Below are 17,804 nucleotides of genomic sequence, written 5' to 3' on the forward strand. Positions count from 1 at the left end.
CTTGGACTGTGAGGTAAGTGTTAGTGTAGCACGAGACTAGCTTAAGGCTGTACAAATTGTCCGTCTGATTGGTGCATTGGGCCAGGTAGACACTAGATAAGCAATTGGGCCTTAACTCGAGTTGTCTTAATGGCTACCCCCAGGGCAGCAGGGAGTCAATACTGCTCTCCTGTCTGGGGCCTGAATGCTGAAACCATCTACAAAGGGGACATAAGGCATATTGGGGAGGTGTAGAGTGGGCCAGGCCCAGGGTCTGCTGGTATCTATGCCAGGATCCTGAGTGGTGGTGGCGTAGCCTGTCTTTTAACCAACTGCCTCTCTCACAGTAGGCTTCTTTGGCTTGCGAACCTTCAGCAGATGTCTGCCACTTCCAACATGAGAGTCTTCCTGCCTGTGCTGTTGGCAGCCCTTCTGGGCATGGAGCAAGGTATGGAGCTCTGAGATAACCCTGCAGCCTGGTCCTCCTCCTGATCTCTCATTCTTTCTCCTGAGTAGATGCCCAGGGCTCCTCCTGAGCCAGCCCTCCTAGGAACGTCTGGCCTTCCCACCTCCTACTCTCTAGCCAACTGACCTAGTTCCCCTGATGCTGTGCTGGCCCAGCTACACCTTTGTCACCTCGTGTTGACTTTAGCCACTCCAGTACCAAAGTCTGAAGTCAGTTGTCATTGGCTGGCTTTTTTCCCTGACCCAGGGCTGAGCATGCTGTTGCTTCTTGTCAGTGGGTTGGGGATCAAGGGCCCCACTGGAAAGTCACCTTACCCTGGAAGGCTTCCCCAGGCAATAGGCAGGTGTCACCTACAGCATTGTCCCTTTTGCAGTTCATTCCCTGATGTGCTTCTCATGTACCGATCAGAAGAACAATATAAACTGCCTGTGGCCAGTTTCATGCCAGGAGAAAGACCATTACTGTATCACGTTATCTGCCGCTGCGGGCTTTGGTGAGTAGCTGCCTGTTTCCCTAGCCAGGGCCAGGGACCTGCGGGGCTTTCCCCATTTCCTGCTACCCTGTCTGTCTGTCCCCTCATCCTCACTTTCCATGCAGGGAATGTCAACCTTGGCTACACCCTGAACAAGGGCTGCTCCCCGATCTGCCCCAGTGAAAATGTCAATCTCAATCTCGGTGTGGCGTCCGTGAACAGCTACTGCTGCCAAAGCTCCTTCTGCAACTTCAGCGCAGCTGGCCTCGGACTTCGTGCCAGTATCCCACTACTGGGCCTTGGACTCCTGCTTAGCTTGTTGGCTCTGCTGCAGCTGAGCCCCTGACCATCCCCCATGTGTTCTCCATATCCCCCCAGCTCAGGAAAAGCCCAGCTCCTTTTAGGTCCCAGGGGACCCTAGGAACCTTCAGCTCCTCCTGGGTGTGTCTAGTTCCCCCTCCACACTCTCTCAACGTCAGGGCTAAGTACCAAACTCACCCATACCTGCTCTGTTGAAGTGGTACTGGCTACCCTTGCTTCCAGAGCCAATCCTATAACCTCCCTTGGGGAACCAGCGAAGGGGTGAAGATCTCCTTGGAGTCTCAAGAGTACCAGAGTCAGCGCCGAATCTTGTGGACACACTGACAAGGATGTCTAATCCAAATAGATGTATATCTGTGTGCTCAGTGTATCCCTGTGTGAATGAAGCCACTTGGATTCTGGGGTGGGCAAAGAAGACCTGAAAAGATTCTACAGCAGAAGGCCTGTGTCGCCACCAAAACCCCTCCCCCTGGTATCATTGTACCCACCTTGTACTCTGTTCAGGAGGCTGCCCATGGAGGACTGCCACCCCTCCAGATGAAGGCTCCCACTACCCGATGCAGTTGAGTCCCATCCTGCCCTCTCTGCCCACACTGGCTTCCTGCTGCTATTCTAGTGCCTCAAATAAACCGTTCACACCCTTTCCTGCTATGTCCTGGTTGTCCTTAACCCGTCTTCCCCCTCCGGTCCAAAGGGACCTGGGGATCCTGCAGGCCCACAGCCCTGCTTAAGCGATTCTGAAAGACCAACCCCGATACAGTGATACATTCCTATGATGCCATCATAGCAGAAGCAGAGGTCTCTGGGAGGCCAGCCTGGTGCATAGCAAATCCCAGGAATCTAGGCCCATTTAGTGAGACAGGCCTGAGAGAAAAGAGAGAGAGCAAAGGCAGAGAGAACTTGAAAGTGTGCTGTCTCAGGCTGAAAGCTGAGAAGTACAGCTACCCATAAAGGCAGGCCCATCAGGCTGGTCACACATTCCCAAGCTTTGTCTGCCCCAGAGACTTCAGAGGCCTGCTGTTGCCACTTGTCCTTCATAAACTACCCTGTAGTCTAAGCCATGGGAGTCTGGCCCAGGCAAGTGATACTTGTCCACCCTATAACTGGCTTTGCTTTGCTTTCTGGTATTTTAAGACGGTCTCGCTATGTTAAGACTAGCTGCCCCAAACCCAGAGCAATCCTCTTTGAGTGCTGGAATTAAAGGCATGCACCACCACACCTGGCCCTTAGACTTTTTTGTTTCTGAGGCAGGATCTCACTTGAACGTTAGGTACTGGCATTACAGGCAGATGCTACTACACCTGGCTTCCTGGGGTTCAGTGCTGTGAGTATTATGGACACTGATGGAGAAGCTCCTGAGTCTGGGTGCCTAAGGAAGCTATTTCTCAGCTGTTCCTAAGCTTCTGGGCTGTTGGGTGATACCATAATGGGATAAGATCCACACAGATCCTGGCTGTGGTGATATCCGTGTCTGAGGAATACTGCCCAGTGGGGGTCAGACACAGGGACAACACAGGGGCTCAGGGTGAATTTCTAAAATCTATGTAGGCATTGGCTTTGTGCCATGATTCTCAAGACCAGGGTTCCCATGACGTATAGCCTGAGGGTACAAGAAGGAATTAGCCTCATACCAGGTAGCTCAGCTACCTGAAAAGGACAAACTTTGGGGAAATGTCACCGGGACAGCACCTGAGACTCAGAAAGTATGCTTTGTTCCTAGAATATTGAAAGGCCAAATGGAGAAAGGTGGGAGCCAAATCTTCTGCAAGGAGCTTGGGCTGCCTCAGTGTAGACAGTATCCACTGTGGTGTTCAGGACAGATCTGAGTAAGGTTTCTAGAGACTGGCTTGTCTGTGGTCCCAGCAGATCTAACCACCAAAAGCAGTATGAGGGAAGACACCTGGGTTAGACTCCCGGGACATGGGAACCAGAAGGGCACCAGGCAGTGACAGGGACACGTAACAAGCTCTGGTTTTCTCCCTATCTTGATTTAGCTTCCATATTGTGATGGAGTGGTGTCACAAGGCTCAAGAGTTGAGGCCACACGTGATCTGGGATCCTCTGCTCTAGTCTGGAGGGCGTGATGGTTTCAAGGCTAAAAACTGGGACAGTGAGTGGTCTGCTCTGATTCCTCTCAGGAGAAGAATGGGCAGAAGGGGCTTGAGTTCCAGGAATGACCTGAGGAGAAGGGAGGGTGAGGATTGGAAAGAGGAGGGAGAACTGGAAGCAGGGGAGGGAGGGGCCAGGGGCCAAGTTTCACTTCCCGAAAGCAGAATCGAAAGTATCCCAGAGTTAAGTTTCAATTTCATGAAGCTTGGAGGTAGGAAGGGTGTGGAAAGAGGGAGGAAGGGTGAATGGGGAGGGAAGGGTGCACACTGCACCTCTAAGAAGGCTGTCCAGGTTTGGAGCCACCAGCCTCACTCATACCAGATTCGAATGCTAGATCTGATCCCACATGATCCAATATGTCTCTGATTTGTTCTGGGCCCATTCTACCTCCAGACCCTGGCCAGCTTTCCTATTATTGCTGCTAGTTAGTGATCAGTGACCAGTGACCAGGGCTTCCCCAGTCTGATCCTGCTAGCCTGCCCCAACCAGCAAGTGCTTAGCTACCTCCCTTCTGTCCCAAGGGCTCCAGTGACAGACTAGAGATTGAGGACTGCAACCTCAGGTGGACGCCTCTCCACCTGAGCATCATCCAACCAACTAAGTATCCTCAGGCAAGATCAAAGCAAAAGATGAGAGAAATTTCCCTACTAGGGCTCCCTCTAATAAACAGAGCATATGCAGGAAAAGCCTACTCTGTACCAAAGTATAAAAGGCAGGGGCGATGTAAAGGTCTCGTAAAGGGGTCTATACTTCATGGTGGATGCTTTGGGGGCTCTGTCCCCAGCTCAGTAGCCCACTCTCATTCCTGGGAGTCTGTTGCTTGTCTAAACTCTATCTTTAATTCTAACCATCTGGTTCCAATCTTTTGTTCTGAGACATAGGAGTCTAGAGTGCACTAATGCAAGAGGTGTTTTGTTTGTTTGTTTGTTTGTTTGTTTGTTTACTACTTTAAAAAATTGAATCTTATTTTTTTATTTTAATAAACTTTATTATTTAAAAAAGCGTGCAGATCAGGGGCTGGAAAGATGGCTCAGCAGTTAAGAGCACTGGCTGCTCTCCCAGAGGACCCAGGTTCCATGTCCTGCACCCACATGGTGGCTCACAACTGTCTGTAATGCCAGTTTACAGGGATACCCATCCTCTTCTATCCTCTAGGGGCACTGCATGCATGTGATACACAGACAGACAGACAGGTAGACAGACAGACAGACAGGCAAACCACTTAGACACATAAAATTAAAATCTTTTTTTTTAAAGCTTTCAAACAAAACCACGATACATCAAACATTAACCAGACCCAAAGCCTAGACGACGTAATGAACTTACATGCAGTTAGAACTGGCATTTGAAATGGAAGCCGTGAAGCTCAGCATTAAATTTACACTTCCAGTACCAAACATTCTATGCATTGTTAGTTAGGGTTACCGTTGCTGTGATGAAACACCATCACCAAAAGCAATATGGGGAAGAGAGGGCTTATTTGACTTATACTTCCACATCATAGTGCATCACTGAAGGAAGTCAGGCGAGGCAGGAACCTGGAGGCAGGAGCTGATGCAGAGGCCATGGAGGAGTGCTGCTTACTGGCTTGCCCCTCATGGCTTGTTCAGCCTGCTTGCTTTCTTCCTCCTCCTCCTCCTCCTCCTCCTCCTCCTCCTCCTCCTCCTCGTCCTTTTTTTTTTGAGACAGGGTTTCTCTGTATAGCCCTGGCTGTCCTGGAACTCACTCTGTAGACCAGGCTGGCCTCGAACTCAGAAATCTGCCTGCCTCTGCCTCCCAAGTGCTGGGATTAAAGGTGTGCACCATCACTGCCCGGCTCAATCTGCTTTCTTAAAGGACCCACGACCGACTGCCTGCCCAGGGATGGCCCCACCTGCAATGGCCTGGGCCTTCCCCCGTCAATCAGCAAGAAAATGCTCTTCGGGGCTTGCCTACAGCGTGAACGTAGGAAGGCATTTTCTTAATTGAGGTTTCCTCTTCATGGATGACTTAGCATGTGTCACGTTGACGTAAGACTATCCAGCCCACACCCTGACCCACTTTTCTTTAACTCCTTCCTCCCCTTGCCCATGATCTCTTATTTTGGAGACCTGCAGGTGCTCAAGCTTGCTTTCCCTGACGCTGTGGCTGTTTCTCTGACCACTATGCCTAACTTTAAAGGTGTTAAAATTGCAGCGCTGGGTGTGGTGGTGCATGCCTTTAATCCCAGCACTTGGGAGGCAGAGGCAGGCAGATTTCTGAGTTCGAGGCCAGCCTGGCCTACAGAGTGAGTTCCAGGACAGCCAGGGCTATACAGAGTAACCCTGTCTCAGAAAAAAAAAAAAAAAGATTGCAGCAAGTGCCTGGACAAGCAGAGTTTGGCCACCCAGCCGCAGAAAAGAGCCAATGCAACCACATTGGCAAGAGAGACTAAGATCCAGTGGCCAGACCTCATTAAACTCATCCTTAGGGCCTTAACATGGGGGTAAGGTTTAAACAGGAGACTGATAGCAAGGGTGAGGCAGTCCAGCCAAGGTGTGCCCCCCCCCCACCGCGGTCTCAGTTCTCAAGTCTACAGTGTCTCACAAGTTATAAATCTTTCTCCAGGGGACATGTTCTTCCTCCTGTTTCCCCAGCCTTTGGCTCTTCCAGCAGGAAGTATCTGAGGAAATTCCAGTTTCTGGGGATCCTTTATTTCAGTAATCTGCTAGCCCGAGAGAGGAACGCAGATAAATTTCTCCCAGGGAGGCAGGTTCCAAAGGACTGATTTGCCAGTCCAGTCAAGTCTTCCCCTTGATCCTTAACTAAATTAAGTTGTCCTTGCGATCTTCTTGCTTTCCTTCTCAGTCTGGTCCACCCCCTATACACACCTGCCCCAGTGATGAACTCTAAGGGTCCTTAGCCTGCTTCATCAGGCCTCATGGCCACAGCACCTCAGCTTCCAGAGGCCCTAGGTCCCTCTCCCTCTCTTTCCATTCTGACAAGCCCTTTCCTGCAACACGTTTCATGTCAACTGGAGCACCCCAGGCAGCTTTGAGGCCTCAGGTGACTGGCTGACTGGCACACAGTCCCATTAGGAAAGGCTGCCTGATTGCTGGAGGGCCTCTCGGCATACTCAGAACTCCGAGGACCACGGCTATAGCCCAGACCTCTGGAGAAATTTAGAAGATGGAATGCTGGTCTGTGTACCGGGGCATAGCCAGTGGGGAATCCTTAGCCCAGCTGGCAGGAGTGATTGGTCTTACAGGGCATGACCAGAATGACCAAAGTGCTATAGCTCTCCAAGGGGAAGCCAGAGTAAGACAGGCTGCCCCTGAGGTGGTGGCAGGTGGCGAGAAGCAGAGGGCAGCTAGGAGCCCAAGTCGGGGCCACTGAGCAGGAAGTGGCTGTGGTCACGCGCATGCATACCATACACCACTTGTTGGGGATCTGGGGATCTAGGTCCAGCAAAGAAAGCTTCAGGAGGAAAAACTCTTCCATGAAGTGTTACAGCTCAATAAAGCAGGCATCCTCAGTCAATCTTTGGTGAAAATCACTCAGGCACTTTATTCCTTGTGGACTAGGACCTTATAAACATTTTGGGATGGGGTGGGTAAGTGCTTCCTATTGGCTTGGTTTGGGATGCTCTATCTGCATGGGGAAGGACTTCAGGTGTTGACTGTACATGCCTGATTTTCATGGTCCTCCTAGTGGGGTGTCTCAGTCACGTGCTCCAGGACAGGAATCTGGTTGGGAGCTAGTTTGAACTCCTGCCATTCTCAATGATGAATTTTATGGAAGTTCTGAACTTGCTACAACCTTACCAGCTCTTCTATCTGGTGGCATGGCCCACTGCCCCCACAACTCCTCCTTTTCCTTTTTATAAAGGAGAGGTATCATTGGAGTGACTGTCTCCTGTGTTGGGGACAGTTTGGTATTGAACCAAAACCTGATTGGTAGTTATTTTTGCAATGCTACTAATCTGCTGCTTTAGAAATTGGATGAGACAGGGTGCCAAGAGAAGCAAGGCTCCAAGCTCATACAGGGCCAAGGAGGAGCAGAAGCCAAGCTACCAAGGGGTTAGAGAGCCATGGGGCAGGGGTGTTGGGAGCACAGCATGCCCAGCGATCCCCCTGGAGCTCTTTGGGCATTTGCACATCTTGTTCTACCAGCCCAGATTCACTGACATAGAAGCAACATTCCTCTTCTAGCAAAACACAAGTCCCTCCCTGTTCAGCAGGTAGTAAGCCCAAGGCCCTCCAGTTTTGGAGAACAACTCCTGCCAAGGAGGTTGTCTGGCATTGAAGGGACTCAAGCGTGTCTGCAGTGGAGGCCATTGCCTGGTCAAGTTTGGTCTGGAAGTCGATGGCCAGATGCTGTGTTTGGACCAGGGCTGCTCTACCAGCTCCTGTCATGCCTAATGAGACAAGGAAACCCAGTGCAGCAAGCAGAGGGATGAAGATATCTCTCTCTCTCTCTCTCTCTCTCTCTCTCTCTCTCTCTCTCTCTCTCTCTCTTCCTCCCATCTGCAAGGCAAGTTCTTCAGGTTCATAGAGATAAATCTGGGAAACAATTATTATAGGAGTTGCAGGAGCCTTGAAAAGGGGTGGGGCGGGGGGCAGTGTTAATGCAGGAGCCTGTAGTGCTTTGCACCAGAGAAGTGCAGGGGGTTGATGTATGTTGATTTGGTGATGGTGTTGTAACAGGCACATATAAGATGGGGTTTTTGAGGAGGGTCCTACAAGGCAAAAGGGGGAAGAAATGCCCCACCTTTAGGTTGAAGAGAGGAATATCCTGTGCTTTCCTTGTGGGTAAGGGTCTATGGGTTTTATGGGAACAGCTGCTAATAGCAGTCAGGAGAGAGAAGCACAGAAAAAAGAGGAGTTTTTGGGAGGAGTTGGGGTGGGTCATTAAAGGAAGGAGGTCAGCTGTATATTGGATTTACTGTAGCCAGGAATGGGTAGCTTGGAGTTCCTTCTGAGACTGATTTTCCCATTGAAGAATATTAACATGCATAAAGATTGATTTGGAGGTGGGAAGGGGGAGTTCACGAGAGGCATGTAAGTTGGCTATGGGGTATTTGGCATAGCCATTATGGTAGAGTTTACCCATGACTCCTGTTCGACAACATTCATCCCACAGATGGCTGATGGAAAGCTGAAAATGAGTTTTAGGTTGGTGAGCATGGTGCCACTGTGGCTGGTTGGTTTCCACTCTGCAGCTCCAATACCTCCTGGAGACATTCACCTGTGTTTCAGTAAGGAAAGCAGAGGAAAGGGCTGTGTATAGTGGAGATGCCATCTGGGTGTAGGGAGATCTCAGTCCTGGTCCAACATGCTTCAAGTGGGCAATTCTGGGACCCTATGATTTTTGAGTGTGTATCTGTTGTAGGTCTCCCTAGAGAAGAATCTTTGATGGTAAGTGTTGGGAAGGCTAGAGAGAGGCTGGACATTAGCGGAGTTAGTATGAAGAATGACAAAGGAGAGGTGTCCCCTTCCTCCAGGCTTGAGTAGGCTAAATAGACCTTAAGTGCTTGCCACAGTTGGACCTTAAAGACCCAGGTGGAATCTTCCATCTAGCCCATTTGCAATTTCTTACAGGAACAGACTGCCCGCTGAGCTTACTTTGCAACTTAATCTAGCTGAAACAAAGGATGGGGTCTGTGGATTTTCCCTATATAAACACAGAGCTGAATATTAAATTTTGAGCCTTGATCAGAAACTTTGTCTTGGCTTCATCCTTCTCTTGCACCCTATCCTTTATCATTTCTAGCCTCCCTTTCAAGTAGACCCAGTTCTCCATGGCTGAAGGACAGCTACAGAGAAGGGAGGTTGTGTAAGGCACATGCCTGGGCAGCAGTCACCAGGTCATGAATGTCTTTCCAGGAGATCTTGTTCTTTTGGGCATGGCATCTCCTCTGCCTCCTCCTCCACCTCCTCTGTCCTTGATCTGCCAGTAAGAGGCAGGCTATCTTCTTGGTTGGTGTTTGACATTTCTGGCAGGAACCCAGATAGGAATAGGCTGATACTGTGGGAAAACACAAACGAAATCCTTCTCAGTTGTAAGGAGTCTGGTCCTTTCCAAATCCCATCCAAAGGATCATGACATCGTACTAAGATGGGGGTGGGGGTGGGGGTAGGGGTGGTTAATTTTGGTGTGTGCCAATGGAGGGAAATAGGAGAATGCTTAGAGTTTTTGTAGATGTTAAATATGCTTGGTGTAGTCATAACTATTGTTAATTGTACATGGGGGTAGGTGGTTGGCTTTTGTTTTAGAAGTTGAGCTTTTAGGATTTGATGTATTCTTTCTACTATCCCTTGGCCCTGAGGGTTGTGGGGAATCCCCGTATGGTGGGCAGTTTCCCATTGTGTGCAGAAAGTTTTGAACTGAGAACCAGTGAAGACAGGGCCATTATTAGTTTCTTTTATCTGTTGAGGAATGCCCTCTGAAGCTAAGTTCACCAAGAGCTGACAAAAAAAGGCTCTGTCAAAATCAAAGACACCCCAAATTTTCCTCTATCACCCCATCCTATCAGTTCTGATCAAGAAGTAGGGTCGCCCTGGAGGAGAGCTCCAAGATAAAGTTTCTAACAGCTTTATTTTACCAAAGTCCAGTCTCCCAACCCAACCTCCATCCCAGAGAACAGGGTGTTAAAGAAGGGACTTCCTTGACATTCCTTGGCACTTCTGAAGGACTGCCCCTCTTGTGAACCCTGTCCTCTAACCCCAAGTCTCTGAAGACTGTTGATGAAAAGGGAACGCTGTTGTGCGGATAGATGTGGTGTAGGAAAACAGCTATGGAGACTCCAACTCCTGGGCAGGTTTGCCCGGATGTCTAAGTAGGGAGGACAGAGGCTCCAGTGGGGGCCAGGAGTTCCAGCCAGAACTCAGCACCTGACTGTGAGGTGGGGCCTGACCCCTCTATGTGGACCAGAAGTTCTCCCTGGGGTACCTTCCAACCTCCCAGCCTCTGGCCAGCTGTGCTATTTCCAGCCCCCAGCCTCCACCCTCAGAGGGGAGTGGTCTGGGAATGTCACGGAGATGACATATACACTTCATCCCAGGCCTGGACAGAGGCCAGAGAGCCCTAAGAGGCTCTATTAGAGCCCCTGCTCCCTTCACTTCCGAAGGTCCCCATAGTCCTCTCCCTCCTCTAAACTTCAGGAAATCGAAACTCAAATTCTCCGCCTCTCCACCTCTTCCCAAAAGTCAGGAAACTGAAAGCTAGCTCCCGACCACCTCTGCCAATTTACTTTCTCTTCTCTCTCCCAGGTATCTTACAGCCTGTCTGAAGCCTGTGGTGCCCTGCCCATGGTGAGTCCTAAGTAGGACCCAGAATCTAAGCAGGAAAGTGGAATGGGAGTTCTGCCCAGTGAAAGCTCCCTTTGAAGTAGCTCTGGCTCCCCAAACACACAAGTCAGACTAAATCTTCCCTGGAGCGCTCAATGCCCGTATTACCCCCAAGCGCCCCTGGAAACTCCTATGGGTTGGACGGGAAGGGTCGGGCATCCTCCTCTCGCCCCCAGGGAGGGACAGTGTTGTTAGTGAGTGTAATAGCTCTCAGCGTGTGCTTGCTATGGGGAGATTCCATTGACTTGAAAGTTGAAATGCGCTCTTACTGCTTTGACAGCTTCTGCCACTAGGGGCGCGTGTGGCCAAGCCTGGAGCCCGGGTTTGAAAGCACCACCCTCCTGGGATAGGGTTAGTCGGCTTCTGCTTCTTCCGGCAAGCTGTGCCTGCCGGTGAATTAAAGGGGCAAGGGTGGCCACGGTGGCACATCCAGCTCCCGTGCTAACCATCAGCTTAAAGTCATTAGATGAAAATGAGAACACAGCCACATGCCACAATTGAGTGTCCCCTGCCCTAGAGCAAACTCCCTTCAGCCCTCACCCATAGGGCCTTTCCATCTGCTGGGCAGATGACTAAGGATCTTGGTCTAATAATTCCATCTTCCATTGATGAGTCTGCGGTTCCATCTTATGGCTTGAGTGTTGGAACATCTCTCGTGGAGGAGAAATGCACGGGCGCTAGGCTATGTTCCTTCCTCACAGCTGCCTTCCAGGGTGTCGGGGTACCAGGCTCCTGGGACCCCAACACATCACTCAGGGGAGGTGAAATGCAGTCTAAAATAGGGGTCCCAACCCATGTTTCTCCAGGTGAGAAATGGCAGGGGCTAGGACAGTGGCTGTGGTTCTCAAACTCCTGGGCACCCAGATGCCGCCGAGAACGGCATTGAGAATGGGGTTCCCATACTTCTGTGTATCCCAAGGCCGCTGAGGACTGCAAGCAGTTGGGAGAACAAGGGCCGAGGGCCTGTGATGAGGGCGTGTGGGGGCTCCAACTTAACTCAGGTGAGTGCCAGGAGTGTGCAGGGGCCTTCTACCCGAGACTTAGGTGCAGCTCTGTATGATGAAGGCTTCCCCCCATAGTGGTCCTTGATGAAGGAGACAGCCCTTGCTTGTCCAAACTGTTTATTCATGGCACATGAAGACTCATGTGATTTACTCAGGGTGAACCAGAGATTAAATACCTTTTGCAGAAAGGGACGCTTAGGAAGAATGCTCATTGGCTAAACACTCCGAGCCCCTAGATATCTCATTAGCATAGAGACCTCTAGGCTCTATGCTATGTGACCAGTTGTCATGGTCCTCTTAGTGGAGTATCATGGTCCTGTACTCTAGGACAGGAATCTGGTCGGAAGCTAGTCTGAACTGCGGCCGTTCTCAATTATGAGTTTTATCAGGGTTCTAAACTTTGCTACAACCTTGTCAGCTCTTCTGTCTGCTAGCCCTATACCAACCCTAGGGGTTGCTGGAATAGTACCACACCCTGATCAGTGGTGCAACCAGAATTCTACATGAAGTGGGTGCACTCTTTAATCTGATTTAAAATGGCAGGAACAGAGACCTACAAACTTTAGGAAAAAAACCAGACATTCTTGTGAAGGGATTCTGGCTAGCTCGAGCATGGCAGACATGGCTCTGGCAGGCCTTATGCTTCTCCCCAATTCTTTCTGCCTTGCTAAAATCTGTTAGATTTCATTCCTAAAGCTAGCTACCAAGGTCTATTCCCTTATTTGGCCACTTCCTCCTCCTGAGGCTGACGACCAAGGTCCAGCAATCAAAAGACCCCTTTGGCTCACCTAAGTAGCATGCTCAATTAAAATTAAACAGCTCATGCTAATATAGGGTTTCCCATCTGCCCATGGGCCCCACCTGTCTTCTCTCTATCCAGACACAGACCTTCGTCCCCCAAGACAAATGCCCCCTACCAGTCTCCCTTGCCCCTTATTCCTCCCCCTTGCCCCTTCATCCCTTGTCTCCTGTCTTTGTCTCTTATCCCTGCCTTCTGTCCTTCTGGGGCAAATACAACTCCTTTGTGCTGAGAACCTGGTCTTAGTGGTCCTGAGCCAACACTTTTTCTCTCAGCTAGGATCCTAGGGAACTCAGAGGCCGTCAAAGCCAGTAGTGTTCAAGTTCTCAGCTCTGAAGTTAAATAGGGAAATTCACAGGCAGCAGAGTTTTAGGGACATGATTATTGTAAATTCATAAGCGAGAGCTTATGAGACTGAGGGCAGAGCTCCAAAAAGCAAAAGGTGCTCCCAGGAATGGGGCTACCACTGGGCTGCTGGTCTGAGGGCTTTTGGAAGGACTGATGATAGAAATTGGGGTGAGACATGGAGACATGGAGAGGGATAAGCTGTTCAGTCAAGCTGGTCCAACCAAAAGGTGCCCAGGTTCCTCCTCTCCATTTTAGCTTCGTTCTCACATATAACTTCCAGGCAGGGGTGAGAGACAACGAGGAACCAGAAACAGGAACTCCTTTCTGGTGGCCCTGGTATTCTCCTGACCAGCTTCCATCTTCTTTTCTTCTCAGGGATTATGTGTCGGTCAGATCTCTTCTGTTCTTAAGCAAGTACCCCTATGCCCCATCCCATGCCCAGTACCAGTCCTTCACATTACCTTCCTCTCTCTTCCCTTGGGTTCCCCAGCCTAGTCTCTGGTTATAGCTCTCCCAGGCCAAGACTCCCAGACCTTGGCTCCTCATTGCTTGCTGGAAAGCAGCCTCTCCCTGGTAGGTCCTGAGTTTGAGTTTGGAATCCAGAGGTTCCCCAGCCCCAGCTCTTAATTTTAGGGAGGGGTGTAAGACTGGTGCCCTGCTGCATCCTCCTGTTGTCAGCCTTACCCTAACCCTGGATCTGATGAGGAAGGTGGTACCACAGAGACACACAGCCATAGAGGCCATTGACGATGCCCTGCCCTCCACCAGTTGGTGAAAACCCAGTAAATTCTAACTTTTACCTGCCTCCTTAGGAAACCCATACTATTCTTCTGCTGAAGGAATTTAGCAATAAAATGATCCCTAATGTCTTACTGCTATATCCATGGATTAGTGTCTGACTCAGCCCTCATCAGGGAAACTTTTTCTTGCAGTAGATGGGAACTAACACAGAGATATCCACAACTGGGCAGTGTGCAGAGAGTGAGAGACTTTGGAGCACTCAGTCATAAATGGGATGCCTCCATCAAAACCACCCCACCCCGCCCCACCCCTGCCTCCAAGACTCAGATATGTATGTGGAGATTGTAGGAGCCAAAGGAGATGGATGAATCCAAGGAAGAACTGATACACATGAACTCATAGAGACTGTCACAGCACACATAAGGTATTGATCAGATGAGGCCCCAGCACTGAGGAAGCAAAGTAGACATGGGCTCCCACCCCTAGCCAAGAAACTATCTGCTATTGATAACAGTTGGAAAAGGGCAAGCATGTTTTCTCCAATGGAATCTCACTGGGTTTGTCAGCCACGCATCAGGGTAGGTCCTGTGCCCAGGAATAGTTGGCTGACGCCAAACTCCGCGGCGTTCTTGTCATCTCATTCCACTTTGTTGGCTCGTAGTCTTCATATTGGTCTTTTGCTTGTTTATTTTGATTTCTCTTTGTGTGTGTGTGTGTTTTCATGGGGGTATTTGTGTGTCATTTTTGTTATTGTTTTGCTCATTTAAGAGAGAGAAAGAAGCTGGGCAGTGGTGGCGCACACCTTTAATCCCAGCACTTGGGAGGCAGAGGCAGGCAGATTTCTGAGTTTGAGACCAGCCTGGTCTACAGAGTGAGTTCCAGGACAGCCAGGGCTATACAGAGAAATCCTGTCTTGAAAAAAACGAGAGACAGAAAGAGAACATATAATTGGGTGTTTAGGGAGTGTTGTAGCCCCTGAATTACTGATGCTAACTCTCTGAGGTTAATTGTTCTGTATCTTGGGAGCCTGACCAAAGAGACTGCAGTGTTGTGTGCAGAAGCTCCTATTCTTCCTCTTGTCAGTGGCAAGCACAGTTATGCAGGCAGCTGGCTTCTGCGCTTAGGAAGGTAAGGACTGTTTCCTCCTCACCTCCTGTTATACCCGAGTCCTGTGGGACCCTACAACATCAACTGTCTCTGGCCCTGCTCCAAGATGCAGTGTATTTGTCTGTCAGACTTCTCCAGAGGAACAGAACTGATAGGATGAACACACATATGGAATTTATTAGAGTGGCCTACAGGCTATGCTTTGGCTTGCCTAGTAATGGCTGTTTCCCAGTGGAAAGGCCAACAACTGGAGAGCTTTTCATGAGACGAGATGTCTCAGTTGGTCTCCTGTGTACTTTGGAATCCTAAAGAAGTAGGTTCTGACACCAGCAAATTAGTGCATCAGCAGTCGAGTAGGTGAATGTGCCCTTGAGAGTGAGGATAAACAGGCAAAATGAAAGAGCTTCCTTCTTTCATGTCCTATAGGCTGCCACCAGAAGGTGTGGCCAAGATTTAGAGTGGGTCTTCCTACCTCTGCCTGGAGCTTCCCGGCCTGGAGAGGGAAGAGACAGGGCACAGAGTAGGACTCTGGTGTGGCTTTAAAGTCTGAGGGTCTCTGGCCGTTCTAACTCTCTAACTATACTGAAATGCTGATGATAACTTCTGAAAAGTTCTAAAAACTTTCTTGCTGTTTTCTGAGGGTTAAAAAAAAGCAGCTGACTTAGGTGATTGACACCTGTAGGTGTGTGTGTGTGTGTGTGTGTGTGTGTGTGTGTGTGTGTGTAAATAATGTGGCTTTCGTTCTATTCCCCTCAGGAACTGAATGGCTCTAACTTTCAGGTCTGCTAGTCAGAAGTTTCAGGAAGAAAAAGGAACACTTTGTAGCATTTGTTACTAAGTTGTTAAGAGTTTTCTATAAAGGTTATCTAAGAAAAGGGGAAAAACCGGCGAGGTCCTAAGCAGGGCAAGGGAAAAATTCTTCCTGCTTCTCCTCTTTGTCTAAGAAGTGTTCTATCCCAAAATAGTTCTCTTCAGCTCAGTTCTTCTCACACTTCTCCTTGTCCTCAACACTTAAAACATCTTTCAGAATACATGATCACGTGGTAAAAAGTTCACCAAAAGTTTACACAAGATCAAATCATAAATCGAAAAAGAAGTTTACAACAGAGAATGTTTGCATGCCTATCCATTAGGAGGAAACATCTATCACCTATCACAGCTCCCCAGGTTCGCTGAAAGTTAAAAACCACAACAAAGTTACTAGTGAAGTTTATATAGATAAGCCCAGTCAATATATTTTTAAAAGATGTATTTATTTTATTTATATGATTACACTGTTGCTGTCTTCAGACACACCAGAAGAGGGCATCGGATCCGATTACCATGTGGTTGCTGGGAATTGAACTCAGGACCTCTGGAAGAGCAATCAGTGTTCTTAAGCACTGAACCATCTCTCCAGCCCCCCAATCAATATTTATCTTCTGTCCTAGCACCTATAATAAATCGTTAGTTCCTTTTTTATAACCTTTGGTTAATTATTTTACAGCCTCTTGGAATGTGCTCTGAATAGTGGAAACTTTGGTCACTACTTAAGAGGCAATTAACTGGTAACACATGGGAGACTGACAGAGTTCTCATTGCAGTTTTGACACATCAGAAAAGGATCTAATAGCAGTCCCACTATAAAAGAGCTTAATAATCACTGATATAATTTTAGGAATTCTTATAAGATCATCACTTAGAATTAAGAAGTCATCTATTTGTCCATAGGCATCACTACAAGACAGTATATCTTTGTAGATCTACAGAGATCTGCTCGAAAGGGGTGGGCTAATACCTAGTGACTGTTATATATGGTTAACAATAACAAGAAAAGCATATTAATAGGAATCTTTCCTAAAATGATTTTCTCCTGGGCTTTCTTTGCGTGTCGGAGCTTCGTTGTAGATATAATTTAAAGCAAAGTCATTTCAGGAAGATCACCTGCTAGTTATTAGCTTGTCCTGTGATGACTCCTGACACACCTCAAATGATCCAATTGAGAAAAATCCCTCAGAGGCATGCCTAGCTGTTTGGATTTTAGTTGATTACAGATGCAGTCAGGTTGACAACCAAGATTATCTATCCTAGTCCTGAAACGAGACCTTGGATTTGAGGGACAACAGCACTAGTCCATCAATGTCTTTATGACAAAGATCAGGACCTACTCCCAAATGAGGACAAGGGTGAATGCGAGATCTGAAGTCATAATATGCGGAACAGCATGTTGCCTTGAGTCATGACAGTACTAACTTACTCCAGACGAGGCAGGATTAAAAAGATAAAGTCAATTATGGGGACCTGGGGAGAGAAAGGAACCCCTAACTCAGGAGCATGGCTGAAGCCTCTCAGGGGTTAAAGGCGCTGGCTGCTCTTGCAGAGGACCTGGGTTCAGCTCCCAGCACACACTCGGCAGTTTACAAACAATTATCTGTAACTCCAGTTCCAGTTCTGGCCTCCTCAGGCTCACATGCTCATGGTCCATATGCAGACAAGCAGAATCAAAGTAAACCTTTCTTTAAAATAGTCCAACACAGTAGACATTAGTTTATGCCCATTCTGCCTTTCCTATTGAAAACCTGCGGTTGCCCAGGACTCTTGCCAGAAATTTCATTTGTATAAAAGATCCCTGTGTGTAACGCTAGTGGCTCCTAGTTTTATCTTATAAAGGTATAATCCCACCCAGAGTTATCTTTTATTTTTACTCCTCAAGAAGGTCAAAGTGAGAGGCCAAACCTACTCCATCTTGGAATTGGCCTCTATCTTAAAAGAAAAAAAGGAAGGGCGGGGGGGGGGGGAAGCCCAAGAACTTGGCCAGAAGCTGCACCCAAGCTGCTCTTAAGTACCAGGAAAACCCCTATGGCTTGTCCTTGGCCAGAGTTACTCCCTAGCTACTCCCAAACAACAGTTAATTAAAGATTAGTCTGATCGTTTCAGATGCACTTTTAGACATTCGTTATTGTATACAGTCTTGCTTCAGAGCATCCTCCTGTCAGCTTACAGTAGACATTCAGTTAGATGCTTGCCAGGTTGGACCCTCCTCACTTACTTCCATTTCCTATGAAACCTTGTCCCGATGAGAGCTCAGGGCTGCTTCACCAAGCCGTCCAGTGGGGCTGGCAGTGAGTAAGCCCAAATTCAAGTTTGTAATAAAGAGACCCTAGTGTGACTA

General features: G+C 48.7%; 1 protein-coding gene and 1 long non-coding RNA gene across 9 annotated transcripts in view; both read left to right on the forward strand.

Moving 5' to 3' along the window:
* Ly6e (lymphocyte antigen 6 complex, locus E) overlaps positions 1-2,454 on the forward strand; it is a 4,880-nt gene extending 2,426 nt beyond the window's left edge. For 4 of the 8 annotated variants that reach the window (NM_001164036.2, NM_001164037.2, NM_001164038.2 and 1 more), the window contains 3 exons: positions 327-427; positions 819-938; positions 1,043-2,454. In NM_001164036.2, coding sequence (NP_001157508.2) covers positions 376-427; positions 819-938; positions 1,043-1,263 — 393 coding nt within the window. In that variant the 5' untranslated portion in view covers positions 327-375 and the 3' untranslated portion in view covers positions 1,264-2,454. The remainder of the gene's footprint in view (positions 1-326; positions 428-818; positions 939-1,042) is intronic. The other 4 variants (NM_008529.4, NM_001164039.2, NM_001374138.1 and 1 more) reach the window with 2 other exon arrangements.
* Positions 2,455-9,480: 7,026 nt separating this feature from the next.
* Positions 9,481-17,804, forward strand: part of Gm28068 — a 76,955-nt gene continuing 68,631 nt past the window's right edge. The window contains exon 1 of the long non-coding RNA XR_875428.1: positions 9,481-10,618. This is a non-coding gene — a long non-coding RNA (predicted gene 28068). The remainder of the gene's footprint in view (positions 10,619-17,804) is intronic.

The sequence above is a fragment of the Mus musculus genome, chromosome 15 (assembly GCF_000001635.26).
Source record: "Mus musculus strain C57BL/6J chromosome 15, GRCm38.p6 C57BL/6J".
Lineage (NCBI taxonomy): Eukaryota > Metazoa > Chordata > Mammalia > Rodentia > Muridae > Mus > Mus musculus.